At 35.1% G+C, this 27,979-nt stretch overlaps 1 protein-coding gene and 1 long non-coding RNA gene across 2 annotated transcripts in view; both read right to left on the bottom strand.

Annotated features, from left to right (window-relative positions):
- Positions 1 to 2,660: 2,660 nt before the first annotated feature.
- Positions 2,661 to 3,785, bottom strand: PRPS1L1 (phosphoribosyl pyrophosphate synthetase 1 like 1). The gene has a single exon (XM_015245624.3). It carries the CDS (start codon positions 3,663 to 3,665, stop codon positions 2,709 to 2,711), a length of 957 nt encoding a protein of 318 aa, XP_015101110.1. The 5' UTR covers positions 3,666 to 3,785; the 3' UTR covers positions 2,661 to 2,708.
- A 2,743-nt stretch (positions 3,786 to 6,528) lies between these two features.
- Positions 6,529 to 27,979, bottom strand: part of LOC107034310 (uncharacterized) — a 44,105-nt gene continuing 22,654 nt past the window's right edge. The window contains exons 3-4 of the long non-coding RNA XR_001459842.3: positions 14,541 to 14,617; positions 6,529 to 6,719 (exon numbers count right to left, since the gene is read on the bottom strand). This is a non-coding gene — a long non-coding RNA (uncharacterized lncRNA). The remainder of the gene's footprint in view (positions 6,720 to 14,540; positions 14,618 to 27,979) is intronic.

Below are 27,979 nucleotides of genomic sequence, written 5' to 3'. Positions count from 1 at the left end.
GACATTTGCAAATAATGACAGTTTTGTCTCATTTTTTCTTTCAGTATTGCTAGCTCTTTTCTTTTTCTTGCCTTATTCCACTTGCTTGGAAATTTGCCTAATTCTAATGGGAACATTTTCAATGCTTCATAATTGTGTCTTTGTAGGTCTCTAGTTAATTTTCTTTATCAGATCAAGCAAGCTTCATTCTATTACTATTTTACTGAAAGTTTAATTTTTTCACAATATTGTCAAGATAATTTAGTAAATCCACTTTACTTTACTATATATGATCTTTATAAATTTCTTTTTAAAATTTTATGAAGATCTTTTGTGACCTGTTATATTTTTAATATTATGTTTTCATTCATGCTGGAAAATGTAAATTATTTTCTTTCCATGTATAGTTGTTAAATTGTGGTATAGAATTATTTAAATCCTATCTTTTAAAATTATTTGAGAGTTCTGTTAAAATTTCCCTCTCTTAACATAGATTATGCATTTCTCCTTATATTCTTACTGTTTTATTTTTCTTCTTGTATTCCAGTGTTGAATTTTTAAGTGCACCAAGATTCATAATGGTTGTAACTTATTGGCAGGAGGGTTAATCAGTGAAACACATTCTGTTTTTACTTTGAAAGAATCATTTCTAACTTCTCTTTGTCAGCATTTAGTTGGTATTTTTCATCATCCTTTATACCCAAATTTTGGTTTAGATAAGTCTTCCATAAACAGCATATCATTAGATATTTTTGCTCCTCATTCTGAGAATTTAGCTCTTATAAAATTAACTTTAACATATTGACTTTAGTTGTGATAACATTTATTTGGTATTTTTTATTTGATCTGTTTTCTTCCTCATTTATTTCCTATCTTCAGCTAGATGTGTTTACTTTGTTCATTGTCCACCTTTACAATGTCCATTGCCATTTTTTTTCCTGTCTAGGAGTTTGGAAGTAACTTACCCCATTAATTTCTTCTCTTGCTTGTCCTTGAATTTAGAAAACATACTTTTTTTCTATCATGTCAATCATTGGTGTCAGTAACCTCCTTCCCAAACTAGATAAGATCATTAACGTACTTTGATTAACCCTAAACTCTCCTAGTCTCCCATGTTTTGTGGATATTATTTGGAATTTTCTTTACAGATTTTTAAATAATTTGCTTTACATTGTGGCTCTATTTTTATGTTAGTTTTATCTTAATAATTGTGATAACCTTCAAAATAATTTCATGAAAAACTATTTTTCTATCAGTTTCACTTCTTTCTTTACTCAACATTATCTCTTTTATTCCATCTATTCCTCTTAGTTGTACTTTTTTTTTTTTTGGCATCCTCAAGTGGATACTTTCAGGAAGCATTTATGATAGTAAAGTTTTTGAGTCCTTTACTGTATAAAAATGTCTTAATTTTGCCTTCAAATTTAAATGATACTCTGGCTGAGTACAGAAAGCTAGGTTAAAAAGAATATTCCTTTAGAACTGCAAAAATATTGTCCTCTTTTGCTTGTTACCTGAGAGGTCAAATGAAAAGTCTGACAGCAATTTGAATATAGTTTCTTTAAAACTATCTTGTTTATGTTTTACCTTTTAGAAACTTTCAGGACCTGTCTGAATTTTCTTGAAGATCATAAATTTCATGGTATAACCAAACATGAACATTCTTTTTCTCACATACATGCAGGCATTTTATTGGTTTCCCCTACAAAAGACAATAACATAAATTTTTAAATGTAAATCTGAGGTCATCTGGGAGACCAACCAAAGTCAAGGAAGAAAGATTAAAAGTAAATGCTTAATTAAAAGGTGCTACAACACCACCTAAAATCTACCACCATTGCGACTGTAGGACACCACTTAAAATCTACTACCATTGTGGTTGGTAGGCTAAGATTAAGCTACAGCAAAAACATCAAGTGTAAATTTTAGAGAGTGGATTTACTTTCCAGAAGACTGGTACACTGATCATTTGGACCCAGCAGGATGTTTGGCCAGGAAAACGTCAAGATGGTTGGAAGTAAAGCTAAATCAAAAATAGTTACAATGGAGAATCCAAGATCCACCGTCTCTGAACAGGTGGTCATGGATTTGTCTTCTCCCTCTCAAGATGCATTTACTGCACTTTGCAACCTTTTCTCATGATCTTACCCAATGACTCTTCAAGCTGAAAACTACTGCTCTTGCCTTTAGGTGGGTCAGCAACCAAGTGAACTAGATTTGAGTTGCCCAGGACTCTGGATGGAATTTAGCATAGCTCTTGGAAAACCTGTCACAAATGGGGAAGTGGGGTCCAGGATATGGGGAATAGAAGTGGGTTGTAGGGGTGGTGGATTGAGTTGGCTGCATTGCTAGCTATTCTGAACAAAGTAAACCCTGAAGTATTCACATGTAAAGTAGTCTGTTTCCCCAATTACCTTCAAACACTCCCACACAGCATGTTCAAAGCCTGAAATCAGCAGCTCAACTGTAGTTGAAACTGCAAGGCTCACAAAATTGTCAAAAAAAGCCAGAATGAAACAACCCAGATAGGAATTCCCAGCAATTATTCTCAATCTGTTTTTCCCCAGTTTAAAATAAACATCTAAGATACATGATGTGGGATGTAGAAAGCCACAATGGAGCAAGGTGGGTCTTCTGTGGAACTTTTCATTAAATATTGAGGAAAAACAATGGTCAGAGTATATTTGTATTTATTTTATTTAAAATACAATAACTCCAGTGTTATCCTATCATAATGGGACATGGCTGAATAGGTAGGAAACAGATTCCCCATTGTGAGTTCTTCTGATGTCTTCTGCAAGGATCATGGAGATGTCGATCACCTGTATTTTGGAGCAATGCTTCATCTTATCCTCCTGAGGTATGGTATTGGTGACTACTACTGCTTCAAGGCATGCACTGTTAATGTGAGTAATGGCTGGGCTAGAAAAGATTCCATGAGTCAAAATCGCATAAACTCTGGTGGCTCCAGCTGAGAGAAGTTTGTCAGCTGCATGACAAATTGTACCACAAGTGTCAGCCATGTCATCCACAAGGACAGTCACACGACCCTTCACATCTCCCACTAGTACCATTTGGTCCACTTCATTGGCTTTCTTCCGTTCTTTGTGAATCAAGGCAAAGTCCACATTCAATTTGTCTGCAATGGAGGTCACTCTCTTAGCTCCATCAGCATCTGGGGAGACAATCGTGCAGTTCCTCCACTGAGAGATACTCTCCTTTATCCACTTCAGGACAGCTGGCTCTGCATACAAATTATCTACTGGGATATCAAAAAAGCCCTGAATTTGAGAAGCATGTAGATCCATGGTGATGATGTGATCCACGCCCGCTATGGACAGCATATTTGCAACAAGCTTGGCGGAGATGGGGGCCTGGCTCTTATCCTTCTTATCCTGTTGGACATATGGGAAGCACGGGATGACCGTGGTAACCCGGCTGGCTGAAGCAATCTTGCAGGCATTAATCATGATCAAAAGCTCCATCAGGTTGTCGTTGATTTCACCGCAACCACTCTGCACTATGTAGACATCCTCTCCTCGCACGCTCTCTCCAATTTCCACGCAGGTCTCCTGGCTGCTGAATTTCTTGGTCACTACCTTGCCTGGCTCCAGGCCCAGGCAGTTGGCAATTTTCTGGGATAAGTCCTGGTGGGAGCTGCCGCTGAAGATTTTGAAATTTGGCATTTTGGGCAATGACCCTAGGCTCTCTATGGCTAGTGATCACCCCTACTGCTGAGATAGGAATGGAAATCAGACCAGAGACTCCTCTGGGCGCTCGGTTGGGAGCTGGAGACCGCAGACTGTAACTGATGGCTTTCGGCTGTTACTCGGCCTTTAGGGTTCCGGCCCGTCCTGTGCTGCTCTAAATTGTCCCTGGGTCTTTAAAATAATTCCTCCCTGACCCCCACTTTACACTTTTGAACTAAAGAATCAAACCTTTCTTTAGTTCATGGGTCTTTTTTTTCTTTTCTTCTATTATTGCCTGTATTAATTTCCAAAGGATGCTTAAATTTAAATATGTGAAAATATAAATATAATAAAATCAACATAAAACACATTAAAAATAAATATAAATAAAAAATTTCTGCAAAGCAAAAGACATCTAAGTTTGAAAGGAAACATATGGACTGGAGAAAGTATCTGAAACGTGTTTTAGTCAGAGTTCTTCCAACTGGGTAAGAAAAAGATAATCAAAAAAGAGTTTGAAAGTGGTATAAATAATCAATTTACAGGGAAAAAAAAACCAGAAAAAAAACATGAAAAAATGCTAGTAATCAAGAAGATGCCAATTATTTTCACACACCATGTAGACCAAAATTATATGACAGGTAATCCTTTCTATTCTAATGAAATGTGTGTGTGTAGATTTTGCAAGGGAAGTTTCACACATAACCTTTCCGTGTGTCCACCTCTAGGAATCTACTTAATAAAAGTATTCACAAGCACCCCCAAAATACATTGATAACAGTATTTCTTGCTGTATTAATCCATTCAGTCAGTATTTCCTGAGATGTTCTGTGTGTCAGGTGTCGCACCACTTACAGGGTATAAGACGGTGAATGACAGTAACTTCTCTAGAACTGCTTATAAAAGCAAAACCTAGAAACTAGCAAATGTCTGTCAGTAGATAAATTATGAGATAAAGTATTGCATAAACACAGGTAGCCATATAAAAAACTGATTCATGTGTAGCCATATGAAAGTATCTCTGAGATATTTTTAAATGTAAAAAACCCATTCATAAAAATATGCATAGTATGGTATTTATGTATTTAAAATTAAGTAATAGTCAAAGATCAAATCATTATGGAAGTCCTTATTATTATGATTATCTTTGCACAGGGGAGTAGGCTGGTGGGAGTTGGGATATAGGACTATCACTTTTTTTGACCTCTTAATGCAGTATTTGAGCTTCCATTACTTTTATAATTAAAAATACCAACAAAAATGTCTATGATGAATAAATGTTTATTAGCAAATTTTAAGCACACAGCTTCCAAAGTGCATTGGGAGTTGGAGTAATGGGATAAGAATGGAAGGGACCATAGATAACAGGAATTTCAATAACAGACTGTCATAAAAAAATGGAGGCATCAGACAGATCATAAAGTTTTATCCTGCTAATTGTATGTCTGACATTTGGTTCTGGGATATTTTGATTCACTCTAAAACTAAATAATCATTTTAAAATATTTTGAAATTACTAAATAATTTGTTGAATATACTTTCTCACCCCACTTTTGAGCTTCCCCCCAGGGTTGAGTTCATGGATAGGATAAGCTCAGGAATAAGGTATGGAACGGGAGAGGCAACAGAAATAGGTAAGACTTGGCTAAGTCTGTAAAACACACTGCTACAAAAGAGTGTTTTTATATATTGAATGTACTATTATAAAGCCATTTAAACAGCTAAGTCAAATAGGCTAAATCAAAATGTGCTGCTGCTGATCCAATCACACCTCTCCCTGACGTCAACTGCTTTTCTCCTCAGTTGAAACTCTTTGGCTTGTGGGGGCTTATTTCAGTCCACGCTTCATTCATGTTCTTTCCTTCATAAAATCAACAGCCTCACCTATACTTTATAATTCTCATCCTCAGCCAGACTATATACTGTGAGTTCTAAAGAAAATTCTGTGGCTTAATTTAGGAGCATTAAAAAGTACTTGCAGCTTTGATTAAAATGATTTTTCCCTTGGTGTTCTCAATATGTCAAACATTTTTCAGTTTTTAAAGAAAAACAGAACAGATTTTTAAATAGACTTATTATTACCTAAATAGGATTGAATGCTAATATAAACATTAAAAACCCATAGTCGGTTACATTTTCCTTGAGGTGTTAAAAAGAAATTTTTGTGTTGCTGCTATTTTTGTTCCACACTCTGGCTGTTGCAACACCTCACAGTTTCAGGGCTTTGTCTAGAATCATAAAATATTAAAGATGGAAATGGCCTTAGAAACCACCCAGTCTAACATTCCAGTTCACAGACAACGAACGAAGGCCCAGAGAAATGAAGCAAGTTGCCTGGGATCTAACAGCTTATTGCACGCTGGGTGTGAACTAGAATGTGGGATCCTTGAATTTCCAAATAGGGCTTTTCTCACTATACCACTTCCAGCCCTTTCCTTTGAGGTTTATCAGAATGAAGAAAAAGTCGAAAAGTTGTGCAGAAATTTTTGCACAAAAGTTTTACTCTTTCATCAAACAACAACAAAGAACAAAACCTCAAAGCTGAGACTGAAAAATTCTCTTACTTTTAAAAATTATTTCCAGAAAAAAATGAACAATTAGTAGTGTTATGGAAATATCTTCATTCCTCTGATATTTCCATTGCATGAATCTATTGCAAGGGGAATTAGCTCCTGTTTATTCTAGTCTCTGAAGGTTGAAGACATCTATCTTATCACTGTTTCTGATAAAAGCTTGAGGTAGGAATGATGCCTATCGAACAACACATTCTGTCTATTTAAGACATCATTTCTTAATAAATTACTCTGGAAACAGAAATTGTGATACAGAGAAAATGCCTTATCTTTCTCTTTCCCAAGGAAAGCATATTTAAAACGTCATCTCTATGGATCTGTGAGAATTGCTGTGTCCTGAAGGTCTTTTGAGTCAATATTCAGAATATAGATATATATTACCTTGGTAATAGTTTCTTGCTTTACTGATTATTTTTTTTTCACCCTTCACAATTCCAACATAAATAATTCAAAGAGAGCCATGATGCAGCTTGATCACCTAAGGAGAAAAGAAACTCAGTCAGTTCTTTCAGAAAGTGGAGAAAAATGGTTGTTGCATTTTAAGGAAAATAAATGCTTTCACTAAACACACTTGGGGATGACAAAATGCTAGATGTTTAGGTGGCAATTACAGTTCTTTGATAAACTGTCAAATCTTGTCACAACACATGTTACAAAAAGGACAGATTTAGATGTCCTTTCTGACAGCTTTGTGTAGGTTGAGAATATTTGGCAGTTAATCTCAAAAAGGAACATATTTTCCTTTCCAGCAGTTATCTGCTTGTTTATTAGGAAGAGTCTCTTTGTACTTTAATCTTACTCATTTGACTCACAGTTCCAGATCATTATTGTAACATTACCTTACCTCATTTATTTTGTTCATAATCATCCACAATACTTTGAGAAAACAATTTCCCACAGAGCTTTACATGGGTAGAAATGCTTTAAAGTTTGTTTTGTGATTGTTTGCAATTAAAGTTGACTACTGTGTGTGTTTACTGAGCTTTTAGTTGGAAATCTGTCATTTTATACGATAGATGTGAAGATGATGATTAGGTAAATAAAGCTGAGTGAAACAAATAGGAGAATATATTGTGACTTAGAAATGGGACTTTAGTTCTGAGTATTATGCTAGACTCATGAGGGTATTTCTGAAACATACTTCTGGATTTAAGGAAAAAAATTGTAGTGAACTTAAAAATCTTAGTATGAAATAACAGTCTTGGAATAACAATGAGTTTAGGTGTGCTGAATAATATATAATTATAATGACAGATGAGACAATATATGGAGAGATTCCATAACTAGTAAACTGCAAATAAGAAAATATCTCCCTAATGTGAAATATTTTAAACTTTTAAAAGCTGTTATTGATAATGGATCTTTCCTTTTTAATAGAGAATATTGGTTTCATGAAATTAGTAAAAAGATACTCATGTTAATTATATTTTGATAAAAGGCAAGCTCCATTTATGCTATTCAAACATACTTTAGACATATTTTATTTTTTCTGTTCCATTGTGACCATTTAGTTACATAATAAACTTTATGTAACTTTAGCTTCATAATAAACAAGAAAACCAGTTGTCCGTTCATGTAAATAAAAATTGAGTACAGTGTGGTTTGAAATGGTTCAGTGGTTCTCTAACTTTAAGGGCATCAGGACCACCAGTAGGGAGTGTTAGATGCAGATTCCTGAGCCCCATCCCCAGAGCTGTTGATTAGCAGGTCTGGAGGGGAGTCCCAGATTTCATGTTTCTTACGACACCAGGTAATGCTAATGTTACTGTTCTGGTGACCGGACTTTTGAGAACTGCTGGTTTATATATATCATCAACATTATATTAGCCATTTGGGAAAATAAAAGATATAGTTGACTTATTTTGCTTTACTCATTTCATTAGCCCTTGTAATGTGGCATATTTTATTTTGCTCCTAGATTTTTTCATGTTCTTCTTTTCTACATATGAATATTGCTTTCAAATATCATATGACTCTTTAAGAACTGTATTTGCACCCACTTCAACTTAAAATACATGTATTTTAAAATACTTTGACAAATACAGATAAGATGGGAATTCTCGTTATTTGGGGAGTTAAAAAAATCCGTTAGACATTTGAACATCTAAAAATGAATTTCTACCTATTAGCCCACTAAGAATTGAATAAAACTAAAAGTCTCTCCTATTTATTTATTTATCCCTTTCTCCCTTCTTGAATCTCTTACAGTATTTATCACTGAGAAAGTTCTTTTTGTCAAACTCTGAAAACCATTTGACTATCCATGATGATACTAAGTATTGTACAGAGTAAATATTTTCTTAATTTGATACGATGTTGCCCTTTGGGAGGAAACCATTGTACAGTGTCTCCAACTTACAATGGTTCAACTAACAGTTTTTCAACTTTACTGTGTGTGAAAGCAATGCACACTCATTAGAAACCGAACTTCAAATTTTGATCTTTCCCTGGGCTCACGTTATGAGGGAAAATTTAGACAGAGTTATAGAGATTTCCCGTGTACCCCTGCCCCCCCCCCACATATAGCCTCCCTTATTATCAGCATCACTCACCAAAATGATACATTTTTTTAACCAGTGATGAACCCACATCGACACATCATAATCACCCAAAGTCCATAGATTACCTTAGGTTTCATTCTTATTGTTGTACATCCCATAGGTTTAGACAAATGTATAATGATATGTATCCATCATTATAGTATCATACAGGGTATTTTCACTCCCCTAAAAATCTCTGTGTTCTGCCTACTTATCTCCCCTCCTCTTCTCACCCCTAGCAACCACTGATCTTTTCAGTTGTTTCCATCATTTGCCCTTTCCAGAATGTCACACCATTGCAATTATACAGTATAGCTTTTTCAGATTGACTTCTTTCACTTAGTAATATGTAATTAAGGTTTTTTTCATGACTTGATAGCTCACTTATTTCTGGCACTGAATAGTATTCCATTGTCTGAATATGTCATAGTTATGTATCCATTCACTTACTGAAGGACATCTTGGTTGCTTCCAAGCTTTGGCAATTATGAATAAGACTGCTATAAACATCTGTGTGGAGGTTTTTGTATGGACATAAATTTTCAACTCCTTTGGGTAAATATCAAGGATTGTTATTTTTGGATCGTATAGTAAGAGTATATTTAGTTTTTTTAAAGAAAATTGCCAAACTGTCTTCAAAAAGTGGCTGGACGATTTTGTATTCCCACCAGCAATATATAAAATTCCTGTAGCTCCACATTCTCACTAGCTTTTGGTAGTGTCACTATTCTGAATTTTGGTCATTCTAATAGGTGTGTGTAACTATTGAGTTTTTAATTTTAGTTATTACATTTTTCATTTGAAGACTTTTTGTTTAGTCCTTTTAAAGTTCTACTGGGGAAGTTTTTAGAGTTAATTGTTCTCTGAACTCAATATATTCAAACTTGTTCTTATTTCAAACTATTTTTTAAAACATAAAATAATAGCTGTTTCATAAGATGCATCTGGTAACTCCAATGTCTGAAGTTTTTGGAATCTCTATCTGCTGTCTATTTTTCTTGCTCATGCTGGCTTTTTTCTTCTGCGCTTTTTTATGTTCAACTATGTACCATTATGGCATATAAAATTTTATTTGAGGAAATTCTTTGAAATTTAGAATGAAAGTTTCTTCTTCCAGAGAGAATTTGCTTCTGACTCCTGTATAGAGTTGCTGTTAATCTGGGGACAACCTTAAGTTTCTCTGAACTGTCAAGGTGATATAACCCCAGACTACAAAACTACATGAGGATATCCTAAGGTCACAACTTCTCAGGGATCCACAACTCCCAATCATTTTTCATGTGATTTTTCTCTGCTGTCTGCTATGCTCAGAGCATCCCTCCCTCCTACAGACTGTGGAGGCAGGTTACATCTGGTTCACCATTATTCTGAAGATGGAGAGCTTTGGGGTCCCAATTTAATGAGTAGAAAGTCTCCTATGAGACTTCTCGCCTTGGGCAGGCCCTGGGCCTTAACTTCCATCACCCTTGACCCACGAAGTCTACAAAAGTGAAACCTAAGATAATTATAGCTAGTTTTAGCTCTTGTATGAAGAATTTCTGGTGAGCCTGTGCTCATATTCCCTCCCTGAGGGCAGAATGGTGGAGGAAGCAAGCAGCAATTGCCACAGGCAGAGAACACCTGTCCCTGGCTCCCCAGGGACAGTCATCTCAGGAAGGTTAGTGGTAACAGAGGCTGCATCCTGGAGGCTGATAAAGAGACTGGAATGGACGAGTCTGCAGGCTACTTATAGGTAACAGAAACTGTAGTCTGAGAAATTGTCAGAAATAGCTCACTGTGGGACACCTTAAATGGGACACATTTTTTGAATTAGCTAGAGTACGCTTGTGCCATGATAATAACTATCATTTACAGTTCCAACATGATTTTCCTATGTCTGCTAGGACCTTTGAAATCAAAGTTATTCTTATATTTATGATAAACTTGAGGTCAGTGATAAGAGAGACTAAATATATATAATTAATGTATATTCTATACACTACTTTCTAGTAATTTGTCTTTAAAAATATTACTTGTGATTGCTGTTGACTTTAGCAGTTTACTTCACCAACAGTCACTTTTTGTGTAAATACATTCTGCTTCATATCCTTATATGTTAATTTGCTTCTTATCAATTCAATTCATGAGCTCTCATTTCAAATAAACTACAGTGAAAAGCAAGAAACAGCTTATTAGTGTCAATCTGTTTTCCTCCTTTTGTAGACATAAAAAAAGATGTTTTGCCAGTGGATAAATGAATTTCTGACAATGAGCTATTTTATTTCTTGAAAATTATATATATATATATATATATATATATATATATATATATATATATACTTAAAGCAATATTTTATTTTCACTAACTTTGGAGAGTTCTGCTCTGTGTCTGATGTCTAGAAAAATAGTGATTAATGGCGTTTCCAAGTATACGAAGTAGAGTGAAAATAGTTGATTTTTTAATTTTTTCTATGTTTAATCCAATTGCAGAGGGACAGTTACGAATTTGCCCATAGACTCTGGTGCCAGACTGCTAGGATTTGAATCCTGGCAATAGCTTAATATCTGAGTGACTTTGGGCAAATTACTCAGCATGTTTTTGCCAAAGTTTCCTCATCTGTAAAAGGGATGACAATAACAGCACCAGCCTCTTAGAATTGTGAAGATTGAATAAGCAGAACAAATATGAGCCATCAGTAACAATACTTTATATGTTATATGTATATCACAATATGTACTTTATAAATGTTAGCTATTTATGTGTGCAGAATACAGAGAGGCATTGCAAATTTTGAAAAGTGAAAGCAGAGTTGGTCTATATGGAGACCTGCTCCAGATTCTTCTTTTACTACCATTTATCTTCCTCCTGGAGGGACAACAGCAGTGTAATAAAACCAGCAAATTATTGCTGTATCCATATCTCTCCCCTGGATCGAGGGTGAGCTGTAATGACAGGGTCACATGCTGAAAGTATGCCTGTTCCAAAGACAGCATGGTTCTATCTGACTTCTTTAACTAGATTGAGTCTTCACCCAAGTATTGCTATATTAGGTGAGAGTTGGGAAGGCACTGACATCTTAATGCATCATTAAGATAGCAGATTTTCTCCACATGTAAGGATAGAGTAAGGTCCCTTAAAAAAAAAGTTGTCATAAAGCCATGTAGAAAATTACTAGTTAGCTAAATGAAGATAGTTTCCCATTTTCCTTAGTTTATCTAACAGGGATTAAGCATATTTTAACTACAGGTCATAAAATCTTTTGACTATTTCAATGTTTAATTCTTATAGTAAGTCTCCATTCTTAGTAAATTTGAGATCATAAATGGTGATTGGGAAACATGATCTTCCTATCCTGAGATTCCATGATAGAAGACTCTTCTTCCCAGCAAGACATCACTGAGACATTTTGAACAAGAATATGTATCTTACTTATACATATCTCCAGGGAAGGAAATTCTGCAGATCCTTTTGATGATGTGCTCCTTTCAAAAATATAACTCATTTGAGACATTCTATTCTATCTCACTTAAGTCTACTCCTCTGAAGGTTAATCTTATTCTTGCTTATTCACTCCTCAGTAAAGATGGAGAGCAGGTGATATCATCCTCTTCACATACCTGAGAACCATTATCACAAAATTCCTTTGCTGAAAAATCTCATTTTGTCAAGGCCTTCATTATAGGTTCTAATTTTAAGTCCTTTGATCATTTTTACTGCTCTCCACATCTCTTAAATCTCTGAACCTAAACAATTTGTGCTCACGTGGGTCTGACCAGTGTAGTATTATTCTGGATGTATTACCTCACATTCCTAATGCTTAACTATTTAGGCACTCCAATATCACATTTGCTTTTTTAAGAACGAAAGCATTTCAGTGGAGGTGATACATTATCTCTGAGCACTTATTTGTTTCACAGGTGAACTAAGGTCATTTAAAAACAAACACTCTTCCTTCACAAACACATACAAAAGAGTATACCTTGATTGTAATTTTTTTTCCATTCAAGCAAGTTTTTTTTAACAGTTGTTACAGAACTGCCCTGTGTTTCAGAGCTACTTGGGGCTAATTATGGTTTATCACATATTGAAGGAAAAAAAATGGATGCAAAAAGTATAAGAAGCATGAATTTTTAGCAATTAATCGAATTATATTTCTTTTAAATAGAATTGTGTCTGAAATGAAAAATCAGACTTTGGGTTGAATTATTTGATTTTACCAGTGGCATGTTTTTAATCTTTCCACTTTCAAAGTGGATTATAGGCATAGCATTTGTGTTTGAAGTCTGCATCTGTCATTTGTATTGTTAAATAAAATTGGGATAATTATATTATGAAACTGGAACCAAAACTGGCAAGGTAACTCATTGAAATTTAAGATTCCCTCGATTATTGTATTAGCTATCAGATTGTATCTTGAATTTATGACTAATCTGAACAGTACATGGCACAGATTGTTTTCTTTAACTCTTTGCATGGTGGGTTTATGATGTCGCTTTGTTGAATAACAGAATTTTACTTGCTTCTTTCACTTGTGTCTGTGTCTTTAAAGAGCTTTTACCACTTTCTAAAACATTAAAATCCAAGAAGATTTTCATTAATCCTTCTTTTCATAGTTACTCTCTTGCTTTGCTGATGAAATCTTTGTTTACTTTTCTTTGGGAGGTTTACATTATGGCCAACCATTTACAGCATGTTCATAATTTATTTATGACTCAAAATAAGACCAAAAATTAGTGAAACCTAACACTTGAAAGGCTCCATATGTTTGGATGTGCTCAGGTTATTATTTTTTGCCTATAACTAAGTTACAAATCACTGAGATGTAGCTTATGTGCAAGCACTGTATGAGGTTTCATGAATATTTAGTGCTTTGTTTCTATTTCTAAGTCTGTGAAGTTTCATAAATCAGCACTGTTTTTGCTTGGTTGCTACATAGCTGTGATTCTTTGTGCTGTCGCTTCTGTATTATAAAGGCTGAGTTTCATACAATTTGCCTATGGAAATAATTCCTGGTAGGTGAAAAACAAATTACATTGGTTCAGTGTTAAGGGTTATGGTTTAAGTATAATGGTAGCAAAAACACAAACTTCACCTTAAACCTTCAATTCCTGTATATTGTTTAGAGGTGAGTAAATAGCGAGATCTTAAGAAATTATTTCCAGGTTCATGATCTGGAATCCAAACTATTTCCAACTATTTTTTGTCTGAAAGCTCTATTGGCAATGTTTCCTTATACTTCAAAACTGTAAATATAGGCCCTAAGCTATTTTATTGAGGTGTTACATGTTCTAAACCAGTGACTCCCAATATGGCCAATCATCAGTATTACCTGGGTTGTTTTCTGAAAATACAGATTTCCAGACATTTTTGGACATTTTTTTTAACTTGGTAGTATTAAATCAGAGATTCTCAACCTTGGCTGTACATTAGAATCTTCTAGGGAGATTTAAAAAACACCCAAAACTTGATGCCTCAGTTCCAACCCCAGAGATCCTGATGTAATTTGTTCCAGGTCATCCCAACTTTAACCCAAACCCTCAGAGCTTTCTGGGTTAATGTTCATCAACTTTTGAGAACCACTGCTTTAAACAACACATTTCTTAATTAGAAGTATGGTATTCAGAGTTTCTTACAGTGACTTTGATTTGGTTTACAATTTTACAGTTTTGTTACCATCTTCAAATATTTCCCTTTTTCATTTATAAAGTTATACTGAAAACCCCTGGGAGAAGGAGAGGCTGATACCTCCAAGGAAGTTCTGGCATGGGGAGATGTTTACCTTAACAGGAGAAATATATGACTTCTTTGAGAAACACTAGAGAAGCTGGATTGTCTTCCTCCCACCAGATGGAGAGCCTACAGACAAGGAGATTAGGGAGGGTAAAGTTAATAAACTGATTTTGCTGTGCCCAGGACAACCAAGAGGACTGCTTCTGCTTGAGTTGATTCCTTGACCCTTGGTAATAGTAGCTAGCATTTACTGAGTACTTAGTACAAGCCAAATACTTAAGAATTCCTCACCATAGCCCCACCATAGCCCCACTGCCATTATAGGAAAGAAAATGGTAAGCACAGGAAGGTTAAGTAACTTACCCAGAGTCACACAGTTAGTATGTAGTAAAGACTGAATTTGACCCCAGGCAGCCTGACTCCAGTGCCCTTATGGCTGCCTGTGACGTCACCTTGACTGACTTGCTAGACAACAATATGGTATGATAGATAAGAATGAAGGATATTTAAGCATATTGAAATCCAATCTCATACAAGCAATGTTAACATGTACAACTTTGACTTCTCTTCAATGATGCTATCAGTAAAATGGGGTTAATAATAATACTTTCTTCACAGTTTTGTTATGAGGCTTTTAAATAAACAGTAGCTTAATGCTTGGATTATAGAAGCACTAAGGAAATAATGTCTGTTTTTTATAAGTCAACGCAGTTTACAAAGCCCCAAAACATAGAAATTTGGGGTTTGGATTCATTGCTGTTCTTCTTGGGGGTATGCTTGATTGTTCCGGTGAGTGTACATAGATTAGTTAAGGTTTATTCTAACCCTGAAACTCTCTAATTTTCACAAATTGTATTATTCACCCAGAGACCTTATCTCTACTTGGCAAAATTTTTCATTATGGTTAATCATTTAATTTGTTGAGTAAATCTTATTTTCTCATTGATTTACATAAGAAAAGCAAAGCTTCTTTCTTGTGAAATATACTACTTTAAGTACCAAGTAGAAGACTTTTCCTAAGGAATCAACATGGTAGCTCACTTAAAAGCCTCTCCCAACATGGTGCCACATAAAATTCCTGAAATGAGAGTCAGAATACTTGGGTTCTATTCTTTCCTGTCTTCCTTCGTTAAGTACTTGGCAATATCAGGCATGTTAATTTAACATCTTAAGTCTTTGGTTGTCTATGTGTAGATTTTGAAGCTGTGTTACATGATAGTGATGGCTTCTTCTTGCTCTGATATTATGTGAGTCTGGATAGTATAAAATAGCCACAAGGTTATATTTATCTACATAAACTGTGTATATAATGGGAACTGCAGTTCTCACCCACCAGTTCAACTTTTTAATTCCAACAATCTCTTCCTTATTCTGAGCTCATCTGTCAAAAATAAGAAATAGGATTCTATGATTTCTAACGTTTTTATGAATCTATTAATCTTTCCTCCATTATCAGCCATTTGCCAAAATGTAACAGCCATTATACCTAGAGATCTCTTCCGTGGTTACTCTCCAGTAGCTCCTGGAAAATTGCTTTATCTTCTATCATTTAGTATTTTATAGTGTTTCTCAAATATTGATTTCTGGATATACATTTGATTACATAAATAGTGGAAATCTTTCCCTAATTTATACACATAAAATTGAATTAAAGGATAGAAGACTTCTCCCATAAAATATTTTTAAGCTTCTGACACCAAGTACCATTTGTTTGTATTAGAACAAAATATGACAGAATATGCCATTTAATACAAAGTTATTTATGTAATAGTATAGTGATTCTCAAATTAACTGTGATGAAGGGACGGTTCTTTTTTTAGCATCCAATCTATTGCAGACCACTCCTTTTGTAAAGTACAATACAAATTTGAATTACTAGCAAAAGGATTTTTTTAAGAAATAAAAATACAAATCCAATTTTTAAAATTATTTGTTGCCACAGACATAAAATTTTTCTGCCAAGCTGCTCTAATATTAGTTCTCTCACATTTTATTCTCAATGCCTATACTTGTCAGAAACCAAAAGCAAAGAGTGCATAGAGCTGTACTGATCTGCAGATAAGACATTGAGTTGCACTGGTCTTGAAAAGCAAATTTGACTTTATCTCTTTTGTAAGTTTGAAGTTCCTTAGCAAAAATAAGGGAGTTTCCTTATTGCCCTCTCTCAACTTTTAAGACTTCTTCAAAAGGCTAGACCTGGTCAGCTTCAGACAGCATCTACAGTGACTGGATTCTTCAGGTTCTTTGCTTGGTTAAAACGTAAGTAGACAGTATGAAGCCTCACCTGTGCTTAACCTTACTGGGAGCAAGTTGTTCAGATCCTTTCTTGATAATGGCTTTTCATGAAAAGGAGAAAAGGCAAGCCTGGGGGGAACTGAGTGACTGAGGTGTGAGGAGAATCCTGCAGGGGGGATACTACCCAAACAGGCCATGTCTGTCTGGGCCCCATACCTGTTAATAGATCACCAGAGATGTATTCATGATTTTAACATCAGAATCATTGTCCAAGTGGAAAACAATCCAAAACATTAATGATAAAGGAAATACATGTAAGATGATTGTGTTGTGAAAATATTTGAGGCTTTTAAGGTGTTGTTCCCTTTTGCTTTATTGTAAGAAAGACTACAGAAATTACTATTGCTCAAAATAGTAATTCTACTGGAAACTTCAAATAGCAAATTAGAATTATATATATATGTATATACATACATTTTGAAAGATAGTTGCTAGGCGAGTAGATTTTCCAGTCCCCAATGAAAGATTCATTTCACAATCAGCTTAAGCCTGTATTTTTGAAACTTGAAACTCTACTCATCTGGCAGAGAAAAGGATCATAACCACTGAGCGGAAATACAAAGATCTTTCAGAGCATCCAGATTTTACTTCTAAATCTTAATCTTCAAAGACTTTTCCCTAATCACTTTTACAGAATCTTATTTATCTGCCATGGAATTCTCTGTGTTATTTCACAACCAAGTTAACTATTACAATGCTTTATAAGGACTCCATGAGAGAGATTTCTCTCAGACAATGTATCAAAAATACTGTGCTTCCCCCGAGTTACTCATTTGTTTTTATCCTTTTTCTTAGCTCTGTCACTTATCAGATTTAAGATTTTGATAATATATTTAACCTTTATGGTCCTCACTTTCTCTCATTTCAAAGGTGGTGATAAAAATTTTACCCACCTTATAGAGCTGTTCTGTAGATTAAATGAATATATTACTTTAATATAACAGAGCTTGGAACCTAAGTACTTAACAAGTATTAGTTATTATTATTGCTGTTGCTATTTTTTTCATGGAATTATAGATGGTTATAACTATTAATGTTTTCTTTTTTGCTTTTTCTCCTAGGAACGTTAAGGATCAAAGCTGTTTCTTCTAGAAGCTGTTCACTATTCTTTTATTCCCCTATTCTCAATTATGTATCAATTTAATCTTTATCTTGCTATTTTGCATGCATATCCACAGGTTACCACAAATCCTTTATAGAATAAAGTGGAATATCTATCAGTCTTTTAAAAATTGGATTATGAATTCACCTATGGACAAGAATAATCTCAAGAACATTTAAAAATTTGGATTGGCTTAAATCTGGTTTCTTAAACCGATCACTTTTAAGGGCAATGGAATTACTACCTTTGACTTGGAAAATCATTACAGCCTAGTGACTGGAGCCAATCTACAAAGTTACCTTGCTATTACACCAAGGAGGAGTGCTGGGATGGATAATGGGGAGTCAACCTCAATATGAATTACAGTAGAGTAGCCAAAGTAGGAAAGTACCTTACCATCTTTATACCCCCAGTGCCTAGTACATTTTCTCATGTATTACAAGCTCAACATATGGTTGATGAATGAACAGATCATCTTTGCTAGGTGCCATATTTTTCTCTGGCAACTTGAACAAAGGAACCTCAGTTGTAATTATCTAATTCCCTTAAATGAAACAAGACCTTTTCCATCTAGCAAAACTCTAGGAAGCTTTTTGTGATTTCTTCCCTGCCTAATTCACTTCGTATAATTCCTCCATGCTTGCTCTTGTATTCTAACATTATCAAATTACCTATCAAGGGAAGGTCTCTGAAACCAGAATGCTTTTTCACTCATTTGTCCTTGAGCATGCTGATCCCCCTAGCTAGTAAGGTACTTATCCTTTAAATCTGGACCTAGGTCTCTGCCTCTTCGTGAGATTTCTTTGCTGACTACATTAGGTAGAACCAGACATGCTAACATTTATGACCCCTCCATGCCTGGTTTATATCCTCACTGTAACTCTATACTTTGTATTTTCTTAACTTAATGCTCACATAACCTGTGATGGAGAAAAAGCACAGGTTTTGCAATCAGGCAAAACAGGTTGGGTCCTTATAAGCTGTGTAACTAAGCCTTGTTACTTAATCTTGCTGAGATCCAGGTTACTTGTTTTGAAATGAGGATAGTAAAGTCTATCTATCTCATAAGATGTGAAGATTAAATTAAATATATGTAAAGGTCAAGAACATAATTGATGATCACTCAATAAATAATAGAGTAGGCACTCAATAACAAAAATGTATATGGCATTACTGGGGGATTCTTGAAAAAGTGAAGATCATGTACCAGATTTATGATGATAGGTTAAAAATCAATTCGAATTTTGATTTAAGGAATTCAATCTTTTTAGAATTAAATTTATTTTAGGGTTATAAATATGAAAAGGGGAGAACCATGTTTTTAACTGCCTCCTAAAAAGCACCTAGTATAACATCATGTGTTAATAGACACTCACTAATTATTTTGATGAATGACCAACAAGTAAATTTGCTTCCTTTCTTCACATCTCCTTAAAGTTCTATCACAGACTCAAATTTAAGAATGATTAGCATGGTATTAGAGCAGCAGTGCTCCAAAACCTCACCATAAGCACTGGTTTCCAGATGAGGCTATTCTTGAAAGACTTAATTTAAGCTTTTCCACTTAGCATTTAATGTGACTTATTTTGTACAATGACAAAGCTGCAGGTGTTAACAAAATCTAAGAGTTTAAAAATGTGCTTGTGGTATATTTAAAGTGACCAAAATAACTTTTTTTAAGATTCAAAAATAAACTGTTGACATAAATCACAGAAATACCACTGCTTAAGAAATAAGATTTGTCGCATTTCATCATTTTCACTCAGAATTAAAGGACCTCTACAATCTAGCCCCAGTTTACCTTCCAGACACCTCCCCCACCCACCCCCTTCCCAGACTCTCTACAGTCCAGTCTTAAGATGGATTTTTTTTTCCGTGTCTGCCTTTAATTTCTCCTTAGCCTCTGATGTATTTTAGTATAGAGACATGCTTTTTCCATCTTTTTATTCCAACTTGAGCTAAAGCTCAGGGTCTGGCAGGTGGTGAGTGCTGGAGACACATTTTTTTAGTGGTGGGTGACTCAGAGAGGCCTAAGCTGGGCTATGGAGAAATCGAACACATCCAGTCCTTCATGGGAAAGCCAGTAACCAGAATCATTGGAGCTGATGGCCGGCCTCCCCAGGCTGGTAATAAAAGCTATGCTAAACTTCCCTGACAGCATGCTTGATGGAGAATGAATGATGGCAGAGGAGCTGAGGCTCCTAGATGTGGCTCAGAGACAGTGGATAAGGGTCACAGAGGAAAGGCAACTTTGAATGAATCACAAAGTGTAACATACAGCTAATCCTTCAGCTTAGATCTTCTCTCCCCAGCTCCTGCTTTCCTCAGGATTTGTGGCAGAGCCCTAGGGAAACGTCTCCTAAGTGAGAAGACACACAACGGAGAGCCACCAAGTGAGTGGTGGGCAGTTAGTTCCTTTAGTTGGCAATACAGGAGGGCAGCACAGCTGGAAAGCTGAATGGGAATAGGATGCTTAAAAAAATTATTGGCATCCCTGGTTCCTCATACTTCCCAACTACTAAGCCTAAAGAAATTTCTAGAATCTGGGCTCATTCTTAGAGAAACATGGTAACAGCATTTAAAGTGCTTTGTAACTCTTTAGAAGAGATTATTTCTCCATAGGGTCTCTCAGATGGAAGAAACCAAATGTGACATTTCACAATATGGGAAGGGGGAGGCATCTTGCTAATTGAGAAAACATTTCTATTCACAGTCTTTAGACTGAGACTTAGACTATACTATCCCCCAGCTAACATCTGTTCTTGGTAAAGATAGCATGGCTAAATTCAACCCATCCATTATTTAAAGGATAAGGCATGTCTCCATTTTACCTTGGTGGGTTTATGGAGTTGGAAATATGATTGGGAATGTTCACAAACTCATGATTACACCAACTATTCTTTTTTTTAATTCTTTTTTTTTGAAGTGTAGTTGATTTACAATGTCAGTTTCAGATGTACAGCAAAGTGATTCAGTTATATATACAAAACACTGATTAACAATATTGATTCTTCCAATCCAGGAACACAGTACATCTTTCCATCCATTCATGTGATTTTCAGTTTCTTTCATCAGAGTCTTATAGTCTTTAGATGACAGGTTCTTTGCCTCCTTAAATAGGTTTATTCCTAGGTACTTTATTCTTTTTGATGTGATGGTAAATGGGATTGTTTCCTTAATTTCTTTTTCAGATACTTCACTGTTAGTGTATAGAAATGCAGCAGATTTCTGTATATTGATTTTTGTATACTGCAACTTTACTGAATTCATTGATGAGCTCTAGTAGTTCTGTGGTAGTGTCTTTAGGATTTTCTATGTATAGAATGATGTCATCTGCAAACAGTGACAGTTTTACTTCTTTTCCAATTTGGATTTCCTTTATTTCTTTTTCTTCTCTGATTACTGTGGCTAGGACTTCCAAAGCTATGCTGAATAAAAGTGGTGAGAGTGGGCATCCTTGTCTTGTTCCTGATCTTAGAGGAAATGCTTTCAGCTTTCCAACATTGAGTGTGATGTTAGCTGTGGGTTTGTCACATATAGCCTTTATTATGTTGAGATATGTTCCTTCTATGCCCACTTTCTGGAGACTTTTAATCATAAATGGATGTTAAATTTTACCAAAAGCTTTTTCTGCACCTATTGTGACAATCATATGGTTTTTATTCTTCAGTTCGTTAATGTGATGTAGCACATTGATTTATTTATGGATATTGAAAAATCCTTGCATCCCTGGGAGTAAGTCCCACTTGATCATGGTGTATGATCATTTTAATGAACTATTGGAGTCATTTTGCTAGTATTTTGTTGAGAATTTTTGCATCTATATTCATAAGTGACATTGGCCTGTAGTTTTCTTTTTTTGTGTGTGTGATATCTTTGTCTGTTTTTGGTATCAGGGTGATGTGGTCTCACAGAATGCGTTCGGAAGTGTTCCTTCCTCTCCAATTTTCTGGAATAGTTTCAGAAGGATAGGTGTTAACTCCATAAATGTTTGGTGGGATTTGCCTGTGAAGCCATCTGGTCCTGAACTTTTGTTTGTTGGGAGTTTTTAAATTACTGATTTGATTTCAGTACTGGTAATTGGTCTATTCATATTTTCTATTTCTTCCTGGTTCAGTCTTCGCAAATTGTATCTTTATAATAAATTGTCTATTTCTTCTAGGTTGCCCTCTTTTTGACGTATAGTTGCTCATAGCAGCCTCTTATGATCACTTGTATTTCTGTGGTGTCAGTTGTAACTTCTTTTTTGTTTCTGATTTTATTAATTTGGGCCCTCTCCCTTTTTTTCTTGATGAGGCTGGTTAAAGGTTTATCAATTTTATCTTTTCAAAGGATCAGCTTTTAGTTTCATTGATCTTTTCTATTGATTTTTAGTCTCCATTTCATTTATTTCTGCTCTTATCTTTCTTATATCTTTCCTTCTACTAACTTTGTGTTTTGTTTGGTTTCTTTCTTAAATTGCTTTAGGTGTAAGGTTACACCAATTATTCCTTTTACACAGGATAACTTACTCCTCTATTTACTCCAGAAAGAAATCTGGAAAGGTCGAGCATTAATCTTAAAAATACAGAGTAATTAATAAGAGTTTAAGAGACTGAGAAACTGACTTTTGGTAAGTTTGCAATGCCTTAACTGCAGTACTCACTCTCCCTACCAACTCCTTGCTGTATTGGGCTCAAGATAAACATTTACGAGCATTATAAAACACAAAGAAACTATTTCCTTTGTACATCTGGGTAATAAGTTGTTAATTTTCAGCTGGGTTATATGTAAATGATGACTACTGTATATGAAATTCTTCCCTTTATTTCAGTCAAATGTTGCCCGTCCTTTAAAACCCAAATTAAGTTCTGCACCTGTTTGCCATCCCAACACTCTCACCTCCCAGTTTATTAAATTTTCTTAAGCCATAATAGCACTCTCTTCTTTAACCTCTGAATTTAAAGCACTCATTTATATTTTGAATCTATTCATTTGACAATGACTCAAAGGCACATTATGTTACTAGTTTGTCTTGCATTAAAAACTTACTTTAGCCACTGATTTGTTTATGCTTGATTGGATTAGCCATACTGTAGCTCCAGGAGCCAGAAATTTGGGAGCTCTAGTCTACAAAAATTTCAAGATAATTTTTCAAAAGTAATGAATGAACACTTGGCAGGAAATGCCTGTCACAAACATCACACATATCAAAGAACATTCCAGAGGGAATTTTTCAATGGTGAACTAGTTCCTAGTGTTTTCACATGGAATCCCACATAAATACGTAAAGCTTTATGTTTGTCTATTTCTTATTTTTAAATTAAAAAAATGTTCATCGCTGAAATTTTGAAAATTATTAAAAAGTATAAATGAGTAGGAAAAAAGTTACTTAAAATCTCAGTACTTATTTTGACATATTTCCTGCATTTTTAAAAACGTATTTGAGACTTGACATACAATTTCATATCCTGCTTTTGCATTTAATATTATAAATAAGCTTTCACTTTAGTCCTTTAAAATACCTAGCAAAATAATTTTAAGGCAAAAATGGATATTTCTTTGTTTCCTATTCTCATTATATGAATAATTCATGCCAGTTACAGAAATTTCAAATAATGCATAAGTGTATATAGCAACAGTAATCCCACCACACAGAAACAAATGCAGAGAAATTTGGTGTATATCCTTCCAGATTTTGCCCATGCATTTAAACACAAACTTGTATGCATACATACAGGTAAAACGTATGTACACAAATGTACAACCTTGGCATCATACTTTGTATACAGTCTGGCAACCTACGTTTGTCATTTAATACATCTTTAATATTTTACTATCATCTATATGTTTATTAAATAGCTGCATGCTATTACACCATAAGAAAAACTTCAATGATTTTATAAAATTCCATTGAAAAGATGTGTATAATGTACTTAACCTCTCCTCACTGATGACTCCCACTCTTCCATTGATGGAGACTTAGTTTGTTTTCTTAATTTTTAAAATTAAGAGTAATTTTAAATTAAAAATAATGCTGTGATGAGCATCTTTACCCACAGTGTCCATATAAAACTATTTCCTTAATAGATCCCCACTGTTGAAATTATTGATTCAAGTAGGTGACAAGCTTAAGATTCTTGATAAATATTACATATTTTCCATAGTTTTAATTTTAAAATTTCTTCGCTACCCTTATTTCATGTAAAATTCTTGCATCTACCTACCCATTACTTTTTAAACTCATTGTATCCTCAAAATCTTTTACATTTAAAATTGTAGTTCTGTCATCATGATTGAAGATATTGGAAACACTCTTAAAATGCTTTTATAAGAATTTCATAGTTTGAATTCAAGAAAGACAACTGGATAGATAGCTCATGTGTGTGAATTCTGCTTGTGGATTGATTTGATGGTGGTTTCTGGCCCTATCTTTTGTCCTTTGTCAGGTCCTTTGGGAAAGTTTACGACACTAAACACAATGTAGCATACCCTAGAATATGAATTTGGTCTACAGGAATGCTATCAACTACTTTCATTCTGTAATAATATCTACTGAGATATTATTAAGAGCCCAAAGTCTCCTGCAATATCTATGTGTGCATTCAGAGGTAAAATTTCATGAGAACTTTGCTCAAAGAATTTTCACCTCAGTTCAATGTTAATTTACTTCACTTGTAAGCAAACAGAATGTAGCAATCCTATTTTTGTCCTAAGAACATATGCATGCTGTTCCATTAGTAGTAATATTTTCATCAGAACATTGTTGAACAGTAGCAAGTGATAACATTTGTAGGCAGTAATCAGAGACTTGACAGCTTTCCTTACCACTAACATTCTCCCTTCTAGGAGAGATGTAAATTGAATAGAACACTCAGAAAATGATTATTAACTTAAATACCAAGTTGAAGTTGGATTACTCATTTAAAAAAAGGAAAAGTCATCTTTTGAGGCTGTATTCTAATGGCTTCATTTTATAGGTGACAGCCATAATAGAGTGGGGAATTCAGGAGAATTATGTGAAATTTCTTATCTTGCACAGAGAAAATAAGAGTTATCATGTGTAAGTTTCTTCAACTTCCTGCTATGCACCTAAAATTTACAAGTATCTATCCCATTGCCTTCTTTCTGCATCAGCTGTGAAGGAGGAGGTGCCTCTTCTCCTATCTAAAACTAAACTCTCCCACCTCCTCAAGGAATTTAGTGCTTCCATCTTTCTCATCTACCCTGAACAGCCAAACTTCCAAAAGCCTTTGAAAGATGCTGTTTCCCCACCTTCTCCTTTTATTTAATTTTTTAAAAAATTTACTTTTACTTTCCTGTCCAACAAGACATGCCTTTCTCAATCAGGATTACATAAGAGAACTAAGCTCTACAGCATATGATTTGAGTAACTATCTTTTCAAATCTCCCGTGGATAGGAGAGCGACAGTACCCTTCACAATGCATAGGAGAGAGGTTAATTCATAAAATAAAATGGACACTTTAAGGCATTAAGGCTTAAATCTCTAATTTAGTGGAAACCTGGTTGAGAATGGCTTCCCCACTATCTATTTCCCTCTTTACAGAGATAGACACTTTCACTCTTTTTAGCTGCTTATTTTGGTATTTATCTGCATGACACTAAAAAGAGTATGCTTATGTTGTTTAGGTAATATACATTGTTCTCTCACAGTGGAAAATAAAAGCTTGAATTCCCACAAGTGTTACCTTATTTTGAAGAAACATCTTTGAGTAAGTGATTAAGTTAAGGAATTTATTATGAGAAGATTATCTCAGATTATTCAGGTGGCCCTAAATGCTATCACAAGTGTCCTTATAGATGGAGGCAGAGGGGGTTACATGCACAGAAGTGGAGGCACTGTGACCAGGAAGATACAGATTGAACTGATGTGACCCAATCCAAGAAACGTTGGCAGCCAAGAAGCATAGAACAGATTCTCTCCTAGAATCTCTGGAGGGAAAGTAACCCTGCCAACACATTCCTTTCAGCCCTGTGAAGCTGATTTCAGCCTTTCCCCCTTCAGAATTGTTGGCCCATCCATATCCACAGTCCACATTCTCCATCCTCTTCTATGCCTGTCGAGGCTGCTCTGTATGAGCTACATTTATGGGATTCCCATTTCCCTCCAGTTGGGTTCAGCGAGGGGAATCCCACCAGGAGTCAGAGGCAAGTGAGTTTGGTGTGTTTATTTCCCTGGTCCCCTCCCTGGAGCATCATCCTGGTGATGAAGTTTCAATCAAAAGATACGCTCCTCAACGTGGCCCTTTCGACTGGACTCTTCTCCTGGATTTCATCCTTACCTTGATTCTTTATACCTCATGATGGTAATAGTCCCACTGTTGCTAGACTTGGGGAACTGCACTGTTCTACCTTTATAGATCATGCCTTTATTAAATCTCACTTAAATTATCCTGGTTTGCGTGTACCACATGTTTGCTGTTGGGACCTTAACTAAATTAGTATGGTTGGTAGTGGCTGTGATTTTCTCTGGCCACAGCTCTTCTAAGAAAGCCTCTTTCCAGGGTTTTTGGTAATGACGTCTCCCTGCTTTTAGTTCTGGGTGCTTCACCATCTGTTGGTGGTTCCTTAACCATATCTATAACTCTATAGAAAGGCCTTCACTGAACTCTTCTCAATTAAAAACTTTGAATATGCCATTTTTTTCTAGCTATAACCCTGACTGATAGAGCAAACACTCAATAACTGTTGAACGAATGAATGAAACTCCCATTATCTTTGTATTGCTATGACTCTGTTGCTTTTCTATTATCTCCTCAAGACTCAAAACCATTAAAGAGCAAATAGCAATTAGAGCCTTAGAACTTAGTATAGTATTTAGCACATAATGTATGCTTGACTAAAAAATTACTGAATGCTGAATATTTTGACTTAGAATCTGAATCTGGTTCCCCTATTTACTAGCTGTTTCACCTTGGCTTAGTCCCTTAGGTACTCTAAGACATAGTTTAAAAAATATTAGTATCTTCTTTACTCTTTGTGATAATATTTATCCCTTATTTGATTGAAATAACATATGTAAATGCTTACTGTAAATTGCAGAGACGCTTTTTAAATGTAAGGATTTACTTCAAAAGAGAGTGATATACTGTTCTAATTTAACTACTGATAAACCACTTCTGTTCTAAAGGAAATAGCTGCTGATCAGTAAATATCACAAATTCCTTCCTTTGTAAGTGGCTTCAGAGCCCTTTTAACATTCTTTTGGCAGAAGATAAAGTCATCTGGACCATTTTCCTTGCTTAGAATAAAGGTAAGAACTTAGTTCTTACCTGAAAGTGTAAGGCTGCTAAAGCGCCTATGAGTCTGTTTTTATTTCAGGGAATACATGTCTAAGGATATGGCTCTATTTATGAAGGTATAATTATTTTCTTGTATCCCAACACTCTGAAAGGACAGTCTTTAAGATGAATGTAGGCATCGCTAGGTAGGAGCCTATATTAAAACCTTTTCAAGATTACAGAATATTAGTCTTATTCGGGGAATCATCAAACATTGGCTTGTCCTAGTCAAGCAATGAATATTTAGTTGTATTATTCTGATTTTTTTCTCCTGATTTACTTACTCAGTGTTGATTATTCATCCTCCATTTAACAGACTGGGCCCATCCTGCCTCCATGAGCCTTGGCCACATTGCTGGCTTGGCTTGAAAGGCAGGAGTGTGACAGGAAAATTATCATCACTAAGTACATGAAGAAACTAAACATAAAGATGACAAATGAGTTACAGTTGTAAAAACAATAGCATTAATGATTAGTGCTAACATTTCCAGGGCACTTACTTTGTGCCAAGCACTGTACTATATGCACTTTACAGGCAATAATTCATTCAATCTTGACAGCAACAATCTATGACCGATATGCAACTATTATGCCTTCACTTTTCAGATGAGGAGACTGAGGCACAGAGAGGTTGTGACATGCTTACTGAGCTACTAAGGGGTGAAGTCAGCAATGAACCCAGGATACCTGGCTCTAGAGTTCTTAACCACTGATGTTCTGTTGCCATTTGAAAATGATAAATGGAAAGATTAGGACTAAAACTTCTGGCTCCTAGTTCACTGCTTTTCTCAGATAATAAGCCCTAACTA

This window comes from Vicugna pacos, chromosome 7 (genome assembly GCF_048564905.1).
Source record: "Vicugna pacos chromosome 7, VicPac4, whole genome shotgun sequence".
NCBI classification, from domain to species: Eukaryota; Metazoa; Chordata; class Mammalia; order Artiodactyla; family Camelidae; genus Vicugna; species Vicugna pacos.
Note: the sequence above shows the minus strand (reverse complement) of the source record. Positions and strands in the feature narration are given on the sequence as shown.